General features: G+C 44.3%; 1 protein-coding gene across 1 annotated transcript in view; it reads left to right on the forward strand.

The window, feature by feature from the left end:
* The window catches only part of AOX1 (aldehyde oxidase 1), a gene marked incomplete at its 5' end in the record, with an annotated part of 65,979 nt that overhangs the window by 13,237 nt on the left and 31,874 nt on the right, over positions 1–20,868 (forward strand). Inside the window, 14 exons of the mRNA XM_081095985.1 lie at positions 93–154; positions 1,115–1,204; positions 2,051–2,131; positions 2,721–2,865; positions 4,028–4,120; positions 5,035–5,186; positions 5,378–5,471; positions 6,862–6,971; positions 8,917–9,101; positions 10,073–10,235; positions 11,819–11,911; positions 14,211–14,380; positions 14,701–14,827; positions 18,510–18,632. Coding sequence (XP_080952111.1) covers positions 93–154; positions 1,115–1,204; positions 2,051–2,131; positions 2,721–2,865; positions 4,028–4,120; positions 5,035–5,186; positions 5,378–5,471; positions 6,862–6,971; positions 8,917–9,101; positions 10,073–10,235; positions 11,819–11,911; positions 14,211–14,380; positions 14,701–14,827; positions 18,510–18,632 — 1,688 coding nt within the window. The remainder of the gene's footprint in view (positions 1–92; positions 155–1,114; positions 1,205–2,050; positions 2,132–2,720; positions 2,866–4,027; positions 4,121–5,034; positions 5,187–5,377; positions 5,472–6,861; positions 6,972–8,916; positions 9,102–10,072; positions 10,236–11,818; positions 11,912–14,210; positions 14,381–14,700; positions 14,828–18,509; positions 18,633–20,868) is intronic.

Here is a 20,868-nt window from a genome sequence, read left to right on the forward strand (position 1 = left end):
TTCTAGGATGGGCGCCTTATTGCCATCATGATTGGCAGTCTGTGCCTCTCTTTGGGTTCCTTGATTGACAGAGCTGGGTGTTTCTCCTGTAGGTAACCTGTGCCGTTGCACCGGATACAGGCCCATCGTTGATGCATGCAAGACTTTCTGTAATGTGAGTAGAAAGGAACTTATTAGTAAGTGTATTTTTCCCAATGGAACAGGGCAGTAGGGGTGTGAGGTGTGACCGGGGGAAGAGCCATTTGTCCTGATTCAGGGCTGCTTTCTGTCTCAAAGCCTGTGTGTGTATCTGAGCTTGGGCCCGGTGCTCACCCTCATCACTGGCCTGGCCCAGCTACTCACGTAACGCGCACTGAGCACTCTGACGTTGGCTGTGGCCGTTGTTCCTGACCTGTTTGCCCGAGTCACCTACCCCGCCATGGTGCTCCTGCAGCCCCCTGTGCGTGCCCCTGTCACAGCATTGGTCACATGATGGAGCAGGTGCCCATTTGCTCTCCTGTCTGTTCATCAGACTTTGGTCTGCCTGACAGTAGAGGCCATGTGTCTCCAAACTGGACACCATTCACCGAGTGAGTGACCACGCAATCAATGTTTGTTGAATGAATAAATGAACAAATGACCTTGAAATGAGGGACATAAGATTGCCCTTTGGAAGTTAAACTATGACATCAGTACATCATAAATAAGGTCAGAGTGATAATAATGCTTGTTAACATTTTTATTAATAAAATAAAAAATATTACTATTAAAAACCATTGTTAATATTTATTACTATGTGCCAGACTTTGTTATACGATCTTCAAATTATGGTGACAATAGTTAATAATACTGTGTTGTGTGTTTGAGATTTGCTAAGAGACTTGACCTTAAGTGTTCTCACCACACACACACACAATGGTAATTATGTGTGATAATAAGTGTGTTAATTAACTGACTGTGATAATCATTTAACAAAATATACATATATCATATCATCACATTGTACACTTTAAATGTATACAATTTTATTTATTAATTATATGTCAAGAAAGCTGAAAAAAAAAAAAAAGAAAGCTGAAAAAATTCTTAGTAGAATCAGCAATAAATTCTCCGTTATTTGTTTTTCACCCCCTAGACTTCCGGCTGCTGCCAAAGTAAGGAGAATGGGGTTTGCTGTCTGAATCAAGGGATAAACGGATTCCCAGAACTTGAGGAAGGAAATAAGGTCAGTGACATGTGCATTTTTTATAAGGGCTTCTCAGGACCTGGTCAGAGACCAGCTGACTTTTCGGAAGGATAAATAGCTGCCTGAGTTAAATTAATTGGAGGTGTGTCAGCATGTCCCCCTCTCCCATTCTCACTCCGTCTCTGCCACATGCACACACAAATCTATCCTGACAACTGCATTCCTCATCCCAGATGTTACTCTCATTCAAAGCACAGCGATCTGTAGGAGAGAGAGCACATTGATATCTCAGTGTTTCTTAGTCTTTTTTTAATTGATTTAAAAAAGATATTTTAATTGATTTCAGAGAGGAAGGGAGAGGGAGAGAGGGATAGAAACATCAATGATGAGACAGAATCATTGATCGGCTGCCTCTTGCACGTTCCCCACTGGGGACTGAGCCTACAACCCGGGCATGTACCCTGACTGGGAATCGAGCTGTGACCTCCATCCACACCAGCCAGGCTCTTTCTTAGTCTTAAAAAAGCCTCCTTCAAGTCTTTTTTCAAGAATGAGAAGCAAAGTGGAGATGTCAGGGTGATGAAAGAACAGATGGCGATTCAGGGAGATGTTCTTGGTCTCAGCTGCATCCTCTGCTTCCCTGGACTCCAGGAGAACACGCAGGGGGTGCAGGGCCTGGGGGCTCCCCACCACCCACACTGATTGCTAAGGACCAGGTCTTGTCAGAGCCCTTGACTCAGAGCCCAGGGACTGTGGGTGGCCAGCTGCGTTCTCGTGTGTGTGTGCTGTGTGTCTGTCTTCTTCTGAGCTCATTCCACAAAGGATTTAAAGTACTGTAGTTTGAGTTGATGGATGACAGTTACTTATTGTACTTTCTCTTTTCAGACAAGTTCAAAACTCTTCTCAGAAGAGGAGTTTCTGCCACTGGATCCAACTCAGGAATTGATTTTTCCTCCGGAGCTAATGGTAAGTGAAGGCAGCGCTGGGGTCGTCCTAGAGGAGCTCATGGTGAAATGGCAGGAAGGGTGTTTGCTGGCGGATCCTTTCAAAGGCTGATCAGCAACCAGCTAATATCCATCTGTCGTCCTCAAGGTCTAAAGAGCGTGGGACCGATGTAGAGAGGGGGGAGCAAGGAGGGATGTCGCCTGGAGGAGACAGTGACTGTAAGAAGCAACAGTTAGTGTCCATGAAAAATGCTATGAAATGACATCACAACCTTTGTGGACGTAGACATGTTTTCTACTCCCAGCAGAAAACCGAGTTTATTCTTCCACAGGATGTTGTGACAAAATTAAGCATGATGCAACCTCTGTGAACACTGAAGGAATTCCTTTGAGATATCAAAGCACCAAAAGGAGACACTGGAACAGATTCCAGAAGGAGTAAAATATTGCCCATTTTTATTCTGATTCCTAGTGAGGCTGTACTTTTAGGTCGTTTTTATTTATTTATTTTAAAATCTCCATTTCCTTTCCCTGTTTATACAAAAATGGAGCAAAGCCAGGTGGAAACATGGTCATAAAGTAACCTCAAATCCCTACTGGTTTTGCAACAGATAATGGCTGAGAAACAACCACCCAGGACCAGGGTTTTTGCTGGCGAGAGAATGACGTGGATTTCCCCAGTGACCCTGAAGGAACTTCTGGAGGCTAAAGCCAAGTACCCCCAGGCCCCTGTCATCATGGGGAACACCTCTACGGGTATGCAGAACCCCATACCCCGGGGACTTCTTACGGGGAAACCTAGGGAAAGTGCTTTGGGGAAAAGAACCTCAAATATGTGCATCTCAGGAGAAGCAGCCAGGTTGAGTCTTGGCTTCCCCGGCATTGCTCACAAGACTCTCACAGCTTCCTGACATAAGTGATCCTATTGTCCCTGTTGGGAGCCGTGTACAGAGCTGCACCAGGTTGTGGGGCGCGGTGGGGAGGGCTGCTTCCTAGCAAAGCAAGAGCAGCATTTCCAGGACAGCCGTCCTGTCCTTGTTCCCTGGGGAGGCCGATCTGGGCTCATGTCTGAAATGGCTCTGCTTCCTCTCAGAGGTGTCTCAGTGGGTATCCACTGCAGGTACGGGGTCCTCCTACTGTCCGCTCTGTAAACTCAGCTTGACCGCCTGCTTCTTTGAGAAGGCTCCCAGGGTCCTCCCAAAAGATTTTTTAAAATATACTTTTACTGATTTCAGAGAGGAAGAGAGAGGGAGAGAGATAGAAACATCAATGATGAGCCTGGCTAGTATGGTTCAGTGGTTGAGCATTGACTTATGAACCTGGAGATCATGGTTTGTTTCCGGTCAGAGCACATGCCCAGATTGCGGGCTCAATCCCCAGTAAGGGGGTATGCAGGAGGCAGCAGATCGATGATTCTCTCTCATTATTGATGTTTCTATCTCTCTTTCCGCCTCCCTTCCTCTCTGAAATCAATAAAAATATTTTAAGAAAAGAAACATCAAAGATGAGAGAGAATCATCGATCTGCTGCCTCCTGCACACCCTATACTGGGAATCAACCCCACAACCCAGGCTTGTGCCCTGACCAGAAACAAAAACCGTGACCTCCTGGTTCATAGGCCAATGCTCAACCACTGAGCAACATTGGCCAGGCCCAAAGGGAATTTTGAGTTGCCACACGTTGTCTTGGATTCATCAGCCAAATTTTCAGGCTGACAATGCAAAGGGTCCCCCGTGCAGTGAAGATTTAGCTGGCTGTTCTCTGTGTGTGTGTGACTTGGCCATGAACAGACCAGTAGGAGAATATGTAGTTTTTATATATTTAAAGTCATCAGCTTGAATCCCAATTTCAAAATTAACAAGGCGGTTACCCCTTTATCCTAGTCTTCCTCTTTTTTTTTTTTTTTTTAATCCTTTAGGGCCCGAAGTGAAATTTAAAGGCGTCTTTCACCCAGTTATCATTTCTCCCGATAGAATTGAAGAACTGAATGTTGTAAACTCTGCTAATAATGGTGAGTTCCGTAGGTCCCTGTTTTCTTAGTTAAAGTGAATGAATCAATTTATTTTCTTTGCCCAGCAGATAACGAGAAAAAGAATTACTCCAAAATATAACAGACAGAGAGATTCTCTTCTTATAAGAAGGCTAACATTCTGGAGGAGGCTCAGGGAGAATTCTCTGTAATTTTATGAGCTACTAATAGTCTGAATAGCCAGCTTTTCATCGAGGAACTTTCTATTTGTGCCATATCGGAGAAACGTAACGACTCTTCCACAAAGGGCGCTGTGTAAGTGCTGGGCAGAAGACAGAGATGAGTGAACACAGTCTTTGCCTCCAGAAGCACAGGAGTAAGCAGAGCAAGTTTATGCATTAAGCAGCTGACAGATTCTTTTCATCCTGATATAGGAAAGGGTATAAATGAGAATTTGAAGCCTGGCTGTGGAGTCTAATTCTTGACTATATCTATAATAATAAAAGCGTAATACGCAAATTGACCAAACAGCCGTCCGGATGACCGAAGCCGGGGCTGCAGCTGTGGGATTGAGGCAGCCCCCGTGGCTGCAAAGGCCTACTCTTGCATGAATTTCATGCATCAGGCCTCTAGTGTTATATATTAGCTGTAAAACACTAGTCAAGTTCTTAACTGAGTCTCAGTTTCTTGGTCTGTGAAATAGGGCTAATGACATCTCAAAGCCTTGCTAGGGTGCAAGGCGATTCTGTGGAGCATTCAATGGAGCACTTGACACAGCGAGTGCGCAAAACGTTTAGCCGCCTTCACAGCCATCATCACCAACACCACTTCTGTCACCATCACAGGGCAGGGCAGCACGATGCAGCATGAAGGCCCTGTATCCGTAACCTGAAATCGAATGGACATCCCCGCCAGCAGCGATCACACTGCATGACTTACAAATGGTTTCATTTCAGGGCTGACCTTAGGCGCCGGCCTCAGCCTGGCTCAGGTGAAGGACACCCTGGCTGCTGTGGTCCTGAAGCTCCCCGAGGAGAGGACGCAAACATACCGTGCTCTCCTGAAGCAGCTGGGAACTCTGGCCGGAGCCCAGATCCGGAACATGGCTGTATGTATGCAGTGACAGTAAACTGGTGTGTGCCCCTTGCATGGCTGTCCCCACCCAACAAATCAGAACATTGTCACTGTTGTGGGACAGGCCGAAAGAATAGTTCTCCAAAGCCTTGCTTGATTCTTATTTGATTACTTGTGTTCGATGATTGTACAACTGGCGTGAGAATGACTCATTGTTTTAAACAGTCTCTAGGGGGCCACATCGTGAGCAGGCATGTAGATTCCGATCTAAACCCGCTCCTGGCTGTGGGCGGCTGCACCCTCAACTTGCTATCGAAAGGTAAGTGACAGCTCCTTTGGAGGGTGATGGAATCGGCTCCTTCTACCCTTTGTTTCTCTGGGTGCAGGAAGCCCGGTTTTGAAAGTGACTCCCCTTTAGATTATTAATAACTCTCTCTGCCTTTCTGGAAGCTGGAAAGGTGGCCAGTCTGGTCCTAATTCTATGCACTTCCTGTGTCTCCCTCTCTTTCTTTTTGGGGACTAGTGCTAGATATTTTCCCATCCTGGTCACCCGGCACTGGCCACACGTGGTGGTGTCCGGGTGTGACCTGAGCGTGGAGAGACCACAGGCTGTTGAGAACGACTATTGAAGATTTCCCCCGGGGGTTCAGGAGCGTGGTGGCTCCCACATCGTGCACTGGGCTCATACTTAATTTGTCGTGAATGGAAGCCTCCAGACCTTTTTCTGTTGAACGATGGTTTGGCTTAATTCTGTATTTATTTACTTGACTTTTGGTTTTGAAACTAAGTTCAGGACTTTTAATTTATTTCTCTTATGCTAACATAGTCAACAATTATTGGGAAATTCCAATTGGTCCTCTATAAATCTCTTTTTAAAATTTAAAAATATGGACTAGCTTTCTATTATCTGCATTGTCAAAGAACTACTCTTCATATCGCTGAAACCACAAAATTATCCTAAGGAGGAAGATTTGCATTCAGAATTATCAATTTATGTAACATCCATTTTAAAAAGTCATATACTGAGAAAGAGATTTGTGATGTGAATATAAAAATCAGAAGCTTCTTAGCTTTCATCCCAGCATTGTATTTCATTATAGCTTTAAACAGCTTCTCCCTCAAATATATTGATTAAAGAACAGGAGTTTCTTTAGGTGCTGGAAAAAGATATAAGCAAAAAAGATATCAGATCACTAATATAAGAATTCATTGAAGGCAATTTATTTATTGACTACTGAACCTACTAGGGGACCCAATGATAAACAATAAATGTTTGTTGAATGACTTGATTGGAATATCAAAAGGGGCATTAATATCTATTCCCTATTTACAAAGCCCAAAATGAATTATGCTGTCCAGGAAGGGGGCCAAGGTTCTGTTCTTCCTGACCTCTGGGCTACTCTGCTAGATATTTTTATTTATAAGCCAAGGAGGGAAGGAAGGAAGGAAGGAAGGGAGGGAGGGAAGGAGGGAGGGGGGAGGGAAGGAGGGAGGGAGGGAAGGAAAGGAAGTAAGGAAGGAAGAAAAGGTGGAATCTAGATGCAAAGAAATGTGGCAAAATGCCATTATAAGGTGAAAGATTTGTTAATGGTAAGAAAATCACTCCTTTTCCCAGTTTCCTCAGATATTTGGTAGAATAGTTGCCTAAGTTTTGGGAATTTGATCGTTTAATAGTACAGATTCCAGGGAAAGCGTCGTTTCTTTCACAGAAGGGGCACGACAGATTTCTGTAAACGAGCAGTTTCTCAGGAAGTGCCCGAGTGCGGACCTCAAGCCTGAAGAAATCTTGATCTCCGTGAACATCCCCTACTCCAGGAAGGTGAGACGGCCCTTCTGTTCCCCAGCTTTCCTGTAGTCCCGAAGCTGTTAACTCTGGCACGCAGAGGGTTAGGGGGAGGTGCGCAGTGTTTACAGGTGAGATTATGAGGACTTGTGCACACAGTAGTCTCCCCTTATCTACAGGGTCACTTCCGCAGTTTTAGTTACCCATAGTCAACTGTGGTCCGAAAATATTAAATGGAAAATTCCAGAAATGAACAACCACAAGTTGTAAATTGCACGTTGTTCTGAGTAGCATGATGAAATCTTGAGCCATCTCACTCTGTCCTGCCCAGGTGGCGAGTCAGCCCTTTGTCCAGCGTCTCCACACTGGATATGCTCCCCGCCTGTTAGTCACTCAGTGTCCATTTGGTTATCTGATCGCCTGTTGTGGTGTCACAGTGCTTGTGTTCAAGTCGCCCTTATTTTACTTTATAATGGGCCCAAAGCCCCACGGTGGTGATGCTGGCGCTGTGGCTATGCCAAAGAAGCCATGCGGTGCTTCTTCTTCTTCTTTTTTTTTTTTTAAAAGGACATGATGAATTTTCTGATTTTTTTAAAATATATTTTATTGATTTTTTACAGAGAGGAAGGGAGAGAGATAGAGAGTTAGAAACATCGATGAGAGAGAAACATCGATCAGCTGCCTCCTGCACATCTCCCACCAGGGATGTGCCCACAACCCAGGCACATGCCCTTGACCGGAATCGAACCCGGGACCCCTCAGTCCGCAGGCCGACGCTCTATCCACTGAGCCAAACCGGTTTTGGCCATGCGGTGCTTCTTTTAAGTGAAAAGGTAGAAGTTCTTGACTTAAGGGAAGAAAAATAAAATCCTGTGCTGAGGCCCCGGTTTGGCTCAGTGGATAGAGTGTCGGCCTGCGGACTGAAAGGTCCCAGGTTCGATTCCTGTCAAGGGCACATGCCCAGGTTGTGGGCTCAATCCCCAGTGGGGGACTTGCGGGAAGCAGCTGATCCATGATTCTCTCTCATCATGGATGTTTCTTTCTCTCTCTCCCTCTTCCTTCCTCTCTGAAATCAATAAAGATATATTTAAAAAAAAAAAATCCTATGCTGAGGTAGCTAAAATCTCCGGTGATTACTGTAGTTGCTTTTTATTTGTGTTATGTAATTGTCTGTCACTCCTGAAATCAGGAGGCCTTTGTCTCTGTCCCTCTCTCTAACTTTCCCGCTACCCCAAACTCTAAAGTTACTTTCTTACTAATTTTTTTAAAAAAATACTTGTGGCAGGAGGGTTTTCCCTCAATAAAGCTTGAAAATATTTCTCTACCTCAATCTGGGGGCTTGGAGGAGGCTTAAAAATTACACTTGCAATAGAACAGAGGGGAAAAGGTCTTTGGAGTTAGACTCAAGTAGCATCCTCTTTAAGACCTGCTGTGACCCTGAACTGATTACTGACTCACTCCGAGCCTTAGAGTCCCTATAAAAAGGGAATATCTGAGCCTGCCCTGGAGAGTGCGTTAGTCTGCTAGGGCTGCCATCACATAGCACCACAGACTGGCCGCCTTAAGCAACAGGCATTTATTCTCACACGGCTCTGGAGGCTAGAAATGTGAGGTCAAGGTGTCAGCAGGGCTAGTTTCTTCTGAGCCATCTCACTCTGTCCTGGCTTGTAGATGGCCATCTTCTCCTGCGTCTTTACATGGTCTTTCCTTTGTCGCGTATGCATCCGAATTTTCTTTTCTGATGAGGACACCACCCTGTTCGATTAGTGCTCACCCTACTTGCCTCATTTTAACCGAGTTGCCTCTTTAAAGATCCTGTCTCCAAATGTAGTCACGTTCCAGGTCCTGAGAGCGAGGACTTAAATGCCTCAACTCAGGGAGGACACAGTTCAGTCTAACAGAGTGTGGCAAGGATATGTGAGGCAAAACTGCCTAGAAACTCAGTGTGTTTCTACATACACCACTTCACTTTGGCTTCCAGTGGGAATTTGTGTCGGCCTTCCGACAAGCCCAGCGGCAGCAGAACGCGCTCGCAATAGTCAACTCAGGAATGAGAGTCTTTTTTGGAGAAGGGGACGGCGTCATCAGAGAGTTATCCATCTCGTATGGAGGCGTCGGCCCAACCACCATCTGCGCACAGAATTCCTGCCAGAAACTCATTGGAAGGTACGGCATCATGTCCCTAGACCCCAAGTAACAGAGCAGCTCTTTTTTTGATGACATGAAATTGTAAGAAGCAACATGCTTACTACATTTTTATTTAGTGGCATGGAATTCTAATGCGATTTTACAATTATTTCCATATATCTTGATTTTAGTGAATTCTAAAGTGGGAATCATATAATCTTGTGTGTGTGTGTGTGTGTGTGTGTGTGTGTTTGTGTGTGTGAGAGAGAGAGAGAGAGAGAGAGAGAGAGAGAGACCATATTCCCATAGCACATAGATTCAGTAAGCAAAATGAGTACATTATTTTTTATTGAGAGAATAATTTACTATGATGAAAAACAGATTATGGCAGTTTGTTTTATAATAAATTGCTAAATGCATTTGCTTACCTGACTTTTTATATCTTTAGGTGATACTGGTAGCCAATATTTCTTGAATACTTCCAGGTATCAATTATCATTTCCTAATAGTTAAAAACATGAGCTCAATTGAGCCAAATTGCCTGGGTCCGAATCTCAGTTCACCGCCTATTAATTATGTGATCTCAGTCAGTTTACTTAACATTACGATACCTCAATTTCCCTATGTCAAAGGCAACAATCACCCCCACCACACAGGACACTTGAGGGGATTAAATGCATGACTACATATAAGATGCTTAAAACCAAAACCTGTCTTACAGTCAACATTCTAGTGATACAGGAATGCATTGCTCCTGGGCTGAGGACTTAACACAGGTTGTCATTTCTTCCTCATGACCATTCCACGAGATGGATCCTACTATTATTTCCCTTTTACAGACGACAAAGAGGGGGCTGGGCCAGCCGCCTTGAGAGTGGTGCACTGTGGTTTGAATGTGGGTTGCCCGACTTCGAAGCTTCTACTCTTGTTCCCTGCACTAGATTGTGGCTATTTGTCTCACACATTAGCTGAGCCTGTGAGATAAGGAGTCCTCTTTCTGACCCTCACAGGCCCTGGAATGAAGAGATGCTGGACGCAGCTTGCAGGCTGGTCCTGGATGAAGTCTCCCTCCCAGGCTCAGCTCCGGGCGGGAAGGTGGAGTTCAAGAGGACTCTCATCATCAGCTTCCTCTTCAAGTTCTACCTGGAAGTGTTGCTGCTTTTAAGGAGGATGGTAAATGAACTGACCATGTATTTCCCAGCTTTAGGGGCCATGGGAATACCCAAAGTGGAGGCAGCAACCCCCTGACCAACGGCTGTAGAGCAGGAAAGACAACCCAGATTAGAAACGCGTGGGCTCGCTGGGCCTGCTTCAGGCTGCCTGTTGATGGCTTGTAGTTTGGGGAAGAGTTGCAAGTAGAGCACGGAGTTGTGCAGGATTGTGTTTGACACCACTCGGTTCTTTTGTTTCCGATCCATTGTTTGTCTAGGTGGTGTGCAGAAAACTCGTTTATGACTTAAATATACTTTCCCTCAGTAAAGCACTTCTTCCACCGGTTGGGGGTTACCTTCATGCGTTTGGCCTTCTTCTCTGGTTCACCTTCATTTCTCTCACCTGTAAGCTGATGATGGCAGCCACTCCATTAGGTCATGGTGAAATGGGCCATCATAGGATCAGGGCTGACTATGGTCCCTATTCAGCCCAGGACTTTAGAGGAACATGATGAAGACTGCCTAGTACTAGTCTCAATAAGAGCAGTAATCACCCAGGAATTCTTTGCCTGGTCTCACTTTTGACAGACTTTTAGTTTAAAGATTGTTGGCAAGGGAGGGCACAACTAAAAGAATTTCTCTGAATGAATTTGCTGGGCTCAAAGGGAACTTGAGCCATATTGGCCTCATTAATCCCACACTACAACCAACTGACCAGAAGCCAAGCACGCACACCCTTTCTGTGGTATAGAAATTAGTATGAGCACATTAAGTGAGAGGCACAATGTTCTCTCTTCTCATTGCTTCTGGGGATATCTTCTCATTATATAGAGGAACAACTAAGAACCAAAACAGTTGTATCAAATTTTTGAGAACAAAAGCTTGAAATCATAGATAAGTGACATATTACCACTAGGTAATCACAAGAGAAAAAAAATAAAGTCAATTGTAGACTCCTCCTTCGTTATAGTCTCATACTTTCAATTCAACTTCCTCTATTCAATATTCCTCTACTATTAAAAATAATAGTCTACTATTTAAAAAACTAATGTGAAAAATAACCATTAGGTGTATTGTTCAAAGCCTTAGATAATGGCCCAAATGACCCATTTCCCTTGGTTGTAAGGAGCGTTCCTCCTGGGACCCTGCAATGCTTCCTCAGTGGGGCTTCAGCTGCGTGGGCCTCTGTGATGTCCTTTCTCTTGGAGAGCTGGCGAGTTGGCTGGCGCTGCAGAGTTTTAAGCACATTGCTGTGGAGTGCTTTGACTCTTGCTCCTGGCTTAAGCATTCTACCCCTTTCCATTGTATTTATTTAGCGTTTATCTTCCTGCGCTATTGGTGCCTGAGCCCCAAACCTGTGAGAGAGCCATAGGGGACAGAGCTGTTGGAAGGCAGTGGCCTACTAGGTCCACTTGGCTCTTCAGTATGGACCGTCCAGGACGCGGGGCCCGGATGCCAGGAGCTGCTGTGTTTCCAGGGCTCTGAAGGGCGAGTCCTCTGCAAATGTTAGACTTCAGATTAGAGCTGCTGGTTAAGGACCACGCTAGCTTCCCTTCCGAGGCCACTCGGGCACATATACATATCCACGCTGGTTCTACTTTTCAGGACCCTGTTCACTATCCTAGCCTTGCAGACAAGCATGAGAGTGCTCTAGAAGACTTTCATCCTAGGCATCGCCAGAGCGCACTGAAGTACCAGGTAAGTGGCTTTTTTTTTTTTTTTTTTTAATTCTAAGGGCCTGGCTGTAATTCCTTCACACAGACCCACTGAACAAGCCCAGTAAGCCAAGCTCCCCTCTGGTGAATTCACAGCCTTCTTTCCTGTTCATTAAAGTTTCAAAATCAATGAAGAATTGTGACTGAAAACCAAGCTACCAATGGCCATTTTTTTTTTTTAATGTCTGCTTTGATCTTGAAGGTGGTGTGTGTGGCTCTGTGGCCTTGTGCCGTCATGTGCGTGAGCTGCTGGCTCTCCACATGCTTCTGCCCTTGGCAGCATGGAAGTCGGAGCCCCACAGCCTCATTCCGTGTCAGGGCCCTGGGGCCGCTTTGCTTTTATTTCCAGAGGAGCAGAACACACAGGCCCTGGTCGTTGATGACACGCAGTATTTCTTTTTAAAAGAGCTGCTGATTTATTTTGTTTGGATGTGAATCTATTTTGCTCCCCATCCCCATTCACCCAGTGGGTTTTCTGTGAGTTACGTTTTAGAGTTGGATCAAACATAAGTTCTAAGGGCTGTTTCGAGCTCCCCTAATGAAAGCTGACTATCAGGGAGAACAGAGTCCTTCAGACATTTCAAATGGTATTTTCTGCCACAACATCATAAAAATGTCACCTGCAGTCATCCCATTGGTAAACTCGATAAGACTCCATGTGTTTTTCCTTGGAATTATTATTAAGAAACTTCACTTGGAAGGTTTTATTAAGTCAAGAGCATTGAATATGTTGTTGGATTTAGTTATAAAAGCTTACAGTATGTTGCAATGAATATTGAAGTTGGTGTATACCCTTCAGGGTTTAAGTTTAATATGTTCAAAAATTCAAATATACCATATTCCATTGAAAGTGATTATTTTGACTGTTAAAAACAGCTGCCCCCCCCCACCACCACCACCAAAAAACAAAATCATACTAGGAAGGAACGAAGGAAGGAAAGAAGGAAGGAAGGAAGGAAGGAAGGAAGGAAGGAAGGAAGGGAGACAGCTGCCAGTCCAGCTGGGTGGCTCAGTTGGTTGGAGCATCATCCCGCACACCAAAAGGTTTCAGGTTCAATTCCCAGTCAGGGCACATACCTAGGTGGCAGGTTTGATTCCTAGTGGGGGCAAGTACAGGAGGCAACTGGTTGATGTTTCTCTCTCACATCAATGTTTCTCTCTCTCCCTATTTCTCTCTTCCTCTAACTCAATAAAAACATATCCTTGAGTGAGGATTAAAAAAAAAGAAAACAGCTGCCACCTTCCTTTGTAGTCAGCAAAATCTGACAGCTACAACCTTTAGCTTATAAATACCTAACTGTGACAATGGAATAAACTTTAGGAAGAAACCACAACAAATTAATGGGTATTCAAATCACTCAAAGAAAAGTGATCATCTTCATGTAGTTGACAACCTTAAAAGAGAGTTTGCTATCATGGATTACAACTCAAGGCTTGGAAGCAGTGTAGCTCCCACAGATGCGTATTGTTTCTGCTTCTCCGTGGTTTTTCTCACACAGAGACACACTCATTGCTAGAGCAGCTTCCACGCTCATGACGGGCATTGTCTCCCTGTCGGGTCTTTCGCTTTGAAAGCATTTGTCACAGCTTCCGGAGACCAGCAGTTTGCAGGACAGCATTCTTTCTTCCATCAGATCGATACCCACAGAACAAATAGAAGCAAGCATCAAACACAATCTCTTTCACCAAGAGATTCATCACAGCTGACTACCAAACATCAAGTGTCTTCAGCTACAATAAGCCAGTTCGTATTTGATTATAGAATAGGACAAAGATAGCCTTTGGGACTTTTCTTCAATCTCTTGACAGGCTTCTTTACTCAAAATAGACATGTCCTCAGCAGTTCTTACAAACATAGTCACGATGTCATTGTGCTCTTCTGCAGAATACATGTGCTGTGCTTAGATACAAGCAGTAAAAATATTTTGATAGTAAAATTTAAAGAATCCATGAGCATTAGCAAAAAGACACAATTTTACATCACCAAGAAGGGTAATATGCATTTACTTATACAAATGGGATTTGTATTAGAGAGGTTTGTGGTCTACTAGTATATTCAAAAAAATGGGAAAAAAGATAAGAACAACATCATAGCTAGGCATCCATCCCAGGCTCCCGACTGAACTATTGAATTAAGCTTATTGTCCTGGTATCATTGTTGATAGTGGTAGTTTTTGTTTTCAAAAGTATTCTGGTTTAGATGTTAATTATATAGCTACCATCTTATGGGAGATGTGTATACTATGATTATAAAACTGATATGCTGATTATTGATTAAACAGAAGGTAGACCCAAAGCAGCCTCCTCAAGACCCAGTCGGCCATCCCATCATGCACCTGTCTGGTATTAAGCATGCCACGGGAGAAGCCATCTACTGTGACGACATGCCTGCCATGGACGGGGAACTTTTCTTGGCTTTTGTAACAAGTTCAAGAGCTCATGCTAAGATTGTGTAAGTGATAAAGTTTTTACCTGGTAGACATGAACAATGTCTCATCTAAGTCACATTAGTGACAAGTAATGGTGTGAGGAGGGCAAGTGATATTCAATGAAGATTAGAGGTGAGGGGGTCCATATGTAGGATTTACTAGTTTGTCCCTCCATTGAATAGCTTCATTGTCCCAGGGATTTCCCAGATCATCTGGCAGAGAACTACTGGAGTGGTTTTGACTTATCATGCCTCTCTCATATCTTGTTCCCCAATTGAGCCCGTCCCCTTTGGTCCCCGGGCTGCGGGGCTCTCTGAGGAGCCTGCTCTGTGTCCTCATCCAGGTCCATTGATATGTCAGAAGCCCTCAGCCTGCCAGGCGTGGTGGATGTCCTGGCCGAGGAGCACCTTCAAGGCGTGAACTCCTTCTGCTTTCTGGGCCAACCTGAGAAGCTGCTGGAGTCAGAGATGGTACTGAATGTTTTGCTTTCTGTTTTAATAATAACTTCCTCCACCATGGCAGGTCGATTTTCTCAAAGATAGCATAACATTTGGCACATGGCAAAGGATTCCTATATATTTTAATGCTTATTATAAAACACTATATTCTAATGCTGAATGACTTCACATATATTCATTTTCCACATAAGAAAAGAAGCTGAGTAGTTATATAAAAGGTACATGATTGTTTGACATTTTCTAGTAGTGAGATAGTGTGCTGCCAACAAGTATAGAAGAACAAATGAGGGAAGAGCGGTCATTTTCATTTGCTAATCTCTCTCCTGAGAATCTCTCGCCATGGCCCCAGTGTGTCCAAAGTCCAAGTCCAAGTTCAAGTGGTGTCTCCCCCGTGAAGCCTTTCATTGTCCTTTAGTCCAGGAGTTCTCTCTCCCTGTCTGAACTCACCTTGACTCATCCACTCATACTGCCAGGTATTGGACAGGCTTTTTTTCCTTTGTACATTGGATTGGTTATATATGCCCTTGTGTGTGGAACTAACACTGTGAAAAATAAGTTAAACAAATATGCCCTCTGCCCTCAGAAATGCACACATATGAAAAGAAACAGATATACACACTTTCCCAGAATCCACACGTTGGCAAAGCACAAACCAAGAACACATTGATCAGATATTTACCAGACACGTAAGCGTTACAGCTAACAATTTTCATGTTGGGGCTCACTGACATCGAAGTGGGAACTGAGTAGTCGTTGAAAGTCAATAGAGCCTTAATACTCAGTAACCTTTGTAAGCAAGTGTATTGGTCACGTTAACAGATTGATCATATATAAAATCTCTTGAGAAAACTGAACTAAGTATATCTGTGTATAGTTATAACTAATAGTTATGTTATAAAAGCAAAGAGACACACCCTAGCCAGTTTGGCTCGGTGGATAGAGCATCAGCCTGTGGACTGAAGGGTCCCGGGTTTGATTCTGGCCAAGGGCATGTAACTCAGTTGCAGGCTCCTGCCTGGCCTAGGCCCTGGTCAGGGCACTTGCAGGAGGCAACCAATTGATGTGTTTCTCTCACATCAATGTTTCTCTCTGTCTGTCCCTCTCTCTTCCACTCTCTCTAAAAATCAATGGAAAAATATTCTCGGGTGAGGATTAAAAATAAAATAAAATAAAATGAAACAAAACAAAATAAATAAAAGAGACAGGGGTTCCTTGGAGACCCCAGAACAGTTGGTGCTCACATGCCTTGTAGTTATTGATTGTTGGTCTAACATCAGGCAACATTCTGTCACCGTCTCGGTGTGCCTGGTGCCCATACTAGTAGGTGCAGGGAACTTTGCAGTAACTGCCAGTCACTCCTTTTGTGTTCTTCCCTCACTCTCTACATCCTGGGGTGGCCTTTAGTTATCCCCCACTGACATTTACTAGGGTTCAGCTCTGTCTTGGCCCCCTAATTCTCATTTTGGGGAGCGGGAGTGGGAGAATAGATACATTCTGTGGCACAAGCAATAAGATGCAACCCTGAAGTCACTGAGCCTGACTTTTCTCCCTGTTTGCTCTGGCAGACACAGGGAACTAGAGCTGGTCTCCTGTTCCAGGGGACTGCAAACCCTTTTGTCCACAGAGGACAATGCACCCATGCAGTCTCAGGTCTGGACTGCAGGAGGTTTGCGTGGGACTCGAGTCCAGCTTTCCTTTGTTCATTCACTTGGGAATTGATTCCTCCTTCAAGTTTAAGCTCAAGGTCAACAGGCATTTTTTAGCTGAGCACCTACTGTGGCTGCTCACTGTAGCTGAACAAGACCTGTGTGGTCCTTGCCCTCATAGAGCTTAAAGTCTGGAGGAGAAAGCAAAGTGGACGTTTCATGAACTTTCTACCTTGGATTAAGCTTATTTATTTATTTCCATGCCTTAGATACAGGGCGTGCCCCCAAAATGTATACACACTTTAACTGACAGCTCAGTTTTGAACATGAAATGTACTTTAATAAACACTGCCTATAATTATTCAAAGTGTGTGTATACATTTTGGGAGGGCACCCTATATTTTTCCCTGGGCTGGTGAAAGTCCTTGAATGAGGCCGTACATCTGATTCATCTGCATATTCCACACACCACTTTCCATGTAGCAGGGTCAATGAGTAGAGAAATAATGCTGTTTGAAAGTTTCAAATGATTAAAACTTTGCCTACCATATCTTCAGTCATCAGAAAATGCAGTAATGGCATTTCAGCAGGTTTTGTGCAGAACTCAGGCTTCTCAGTTCAGTGTTTACCCAAAAGAGCTTCATCATTTGGGGCAGCCCCTGCCTCTGGCTCTTGCCAGCAGATTTGGTTAATAAAGACGAAAGTTTGGTGACTGAGAGTTTCAAGTCAAGGTTGAAACTCTCCCAAGAGAGTGGCTTTGGCAGAAGAAAATGAGAATTGTGGCCTTTTCATCAATGTTTCCTAAACAAGCAAAGCCATTCCTGTCTGCATGATAGTTCCTGCTCTCTGAGGTGTGGCTATGTTGATTGTGAGCCTCTGGGGGCCAGGTCTGTGTGCCAGGTCACAGAGGCAAAACCAGGCATTTGTGGAGAGCAGGGAACAGAGCCACCGTAAAGGACTGCCTTTTTAGTTCAATTCCTTTTTCAAGATTTGTCTACAGCATGTTATGCCTTTTAAAATTCTCTCATTGCAGAAAATGGAAACATGCACAAAAATAGAGATTCAACATTTGTCGAATCTTGTTTCATTTATCACCCCACTGGCCCCACCTACCCAAACCCAACAAACATGTGTATGTGTGTGTGTGTGTGCGCGCGCGCGTGCGTATGTTCTGGATTTAACTTGCTTTACTACTATTTTTTTCTTGATGATAAAACTACTATACGTTCCCTGTAGAAAAGACCTAATAGTCTAATGTAGATTTTAAAAATAAATGATTAAGTTTTCATTGCGATCATGGTATAAGATGGGAGAGAGAACAAAACGGTCCTGGTGACTTTTTCAGTCCTGAGTATTTTACCTTTCTGGAGCCTTGGTTTGGTTTGGTTTGGTTTTCCATCAACTTTGTGCCTGGTCCCTGTGTAAACTCCCTGGGGCGCCTACCCACCTGTGGGTGACATGATCAGTGTTCTGTGCTTGGTCACACGGTAGCTAGTCCAGTCTCATGTCTGTTCATGAAAAGCCTATGCTTCCCCACAGTTTGGGGCAGAAACTTGCTCACTAACAGTGTCACATCATCCCCCTCTCTTCTTCCCCTCTGGATGAGATAGGCTGTACCTCCTGGTCCTCCCTGTCTGGGAAGGCAAAAGCTACCTCTGGAACGGCCCTGCTCATGGAATGGCAACCACAGGCCGTGCCCTGAGCCTGGCTCTCCTGGCCCAGCTGGCCCTTGGGCAGCTCTGTGGGCTTGGCCTGGACAGAGCCTGAGTCTGCTGTACAGGAGGCAGCATCGCTCTCAATCTCTTCGGCCACCACTGCCATTGATGCAGCAAAAAGACTCAAACTTCCCCGGTGCCTGGGGCCGCAGACTCACTCTGACAAGTACACTGTCCTACCAAAGCCATTGTTCACAGGGCACCATGTTTAACAAGTGAAAGGGTCCTTGACTGTGTGTCTTGCTCTGTGCTAGGAGGAAGGAGAAGAATGAACCAGAAGAGAGGACCTGGTGCCTGCCCGTCTTAAACACAAACGTCTTTTCTGTGTTGCAGGTGTTTTGTGTGGGTCAGCTTGTCTGTGCTGTGATTGCAGATTCTGAGATTCAGGCAAGGAGAGCTGCGAAGCAAGTGAAGATTGTCTACCAAGATTTAGAGCCAGTGATCCTGACCATTGAGGTAATGAGTTCAAGGGTGGGGCCAGAAGGGCAGATTTTAGTGGTGTATCAGTAAAAATGTTGGCTATAGTAACAGGAAACAAAATTTGATAAAAAGTTGGGGCTTCATTGGCTCCAACTATATCAGTGTTAGTGAGAAGCCTGACCTTCCAGCTCTTCTCCCTGCTGCCCACAGTAGGAGCGTTATCCCCTGTGGTCATAGGATGGCAGCCAGGAGCTCCCAGAAGCAAGAGAGAACAGTGTTGTCCCAGCATTCCATGAGTCCCGAAATCCAGCCTCATCGGGCCCCTTAGTCACATATACAGCTCTGGGTTAATGACTGACGAGGGGAATGGAGGATCTGTTCGTTACTTCTGGGAGGTCAGATTTCTTTGATGGATAAGGGCTGGATGGAGGAATGGTGGAGACCTGAGCAGAAATCTGAGCATCGTTTGGAAGGGGACAGGTGAGAAGAATGCTGGATGGACAACCAACAATGTCCCCAAGAGGAGAGACACCCCATAACTTCGTAGAGCAGGCCCTTGAATAACATTGGTTCATTCAACATTGTGTCGTGATAATGTTGATGAGATGCCTTAAGAACTTAACTCTTGTTTCTATCATCAGGTAGCCTATGGTAAACTTGATTTTGTTATAAGTCATTTTGCCATAGTTACAAGAGCCTATGCATGTTGAGTGAGGACTTACTGCATTCACCTTCAACCAGACTCACCCAGACACTCTCCACCCAGGCACAGTGAGAACCAACAAGATGATCTAGGGAGCAAGTATTGGAGACACTATTTTTAGATCTTTTCATGTATATCTTAAATGAGTATGAGAAACAGATCCTATGATGCCTACAGGTATTTGAGCAACTTAAATTGCATTTCCTATCCTATATTTTAGAAAGGAGTTTGAAATTTATAAAGTTTTTAAGACTCATCTCCATGTAATGATAAATGATAAAATTCATTGGTTCTTATAATTCACTGAGTAATCAAAACATGAAAGTTGGAAAAGCAGCGTGAACAGATTAGGTTCAGCACATACTGACTCCATATGCTCTTGGAATGCAATATTATCTTCCCAGCATAATGGACACCTTGCTGTCCAGGCACTAGTATGCCCTGAGGCAGAAAATGGAAGCGACTTGGCCAAGATTAGTGTCTCCAGGAAAAGTTAGCCTATCCTCCTGCTTTGTGCCTAGGAGCTCAGAGTTCATTTCTAAGCAGTGTCCTCTGTGTTTTAAAAATAAAATAAAATCATGTGAAGAAAACAAAAATATAGAAGTTTAATTGGAATCAAAGAGTGATTAGTTCTTCTAAATTTTCCTGGCCAGTTTCAAGTTCAAACATGTTGTTCACTTCTCAGACCCTTTTCAATCATATCTTGCCTGCTCTGCTTCCTTACTTTACTCTGTTTCTTCCCCAATGTTCTATTTTAGAATTAGGATGACTTCTCCATAAGAAATTATTTACATAACTAGAGGCCCAGTGCACAGAATTTGTGCACTCGTGGGGGCGGGGCGGGGGAGGGGACGGGTCCCTCAGCCCAGCCTGTGTCCTTTTGCAGTCTGGGAGCCCACAGGGGATGTCCGACTGACAGCTTAAGCCCACTCCCCACTTCTGGCTGAGCAGTGCTCCCCCTATGGGAGCGCACTGATCATCCGGGGCAGCTCCTGTGTTGAGCGTCTGCCCCTGGGTGGTCAGTGCACATCATAGCAACCAGTCGTTCTGCAATTTGGTTGATTTGCATATTAGTCCTTTATTATATAGGATGCTTCATCAAAAATTTTGTTTGTAATCCTTTGCCCAATACCAGTGGCTATCTTCTCTTCTTTCCCTCTCCCTTCCAGCTAAATTCAATTCTAAATAAGCAAATAGATAACACTCTCTTTCTGTCCTCCCCAACTCCAGTCAGCAGACCTCTGTTGCCTGCCAAAGAAGACCAGCATCAAATAAGAAACTTGGACATTGTGGAGTAGAGCCACCTTGTGTTTCTATCAGTGATTAAGCTCTCCAAGGTCAATCAAATAGATTAGAGTGGATTTAGTAATCAAAGTCATTTATAGCAGGGAAATATGCCCAGCTCTCTACATATTAAAGTTATTTTTATCACTTTCCTGACCAGAAATTTTTCAGGAAATTGGCTCAACGTTGCTCAAAGAGCAAGCAGCAAGTGAAGTGGAAAGAGATTAAAATTTTAAAAATAGGATTTATAGAACTTAACTTCCGTTTCCAACCTGGAATAGCTGA

The sequence above is a fragment of the Myotis nattereri genome, assembly GCF_964212035.1.
Source record: "Myotis nattereri genome assembly, chromosome: 7".
Lineage (NCBI taxonomy): Eukaryota > Metazoa > Chordata > Mammalia > Chiroptera > Vespertilionidae > Myotis > Myotis nattereri.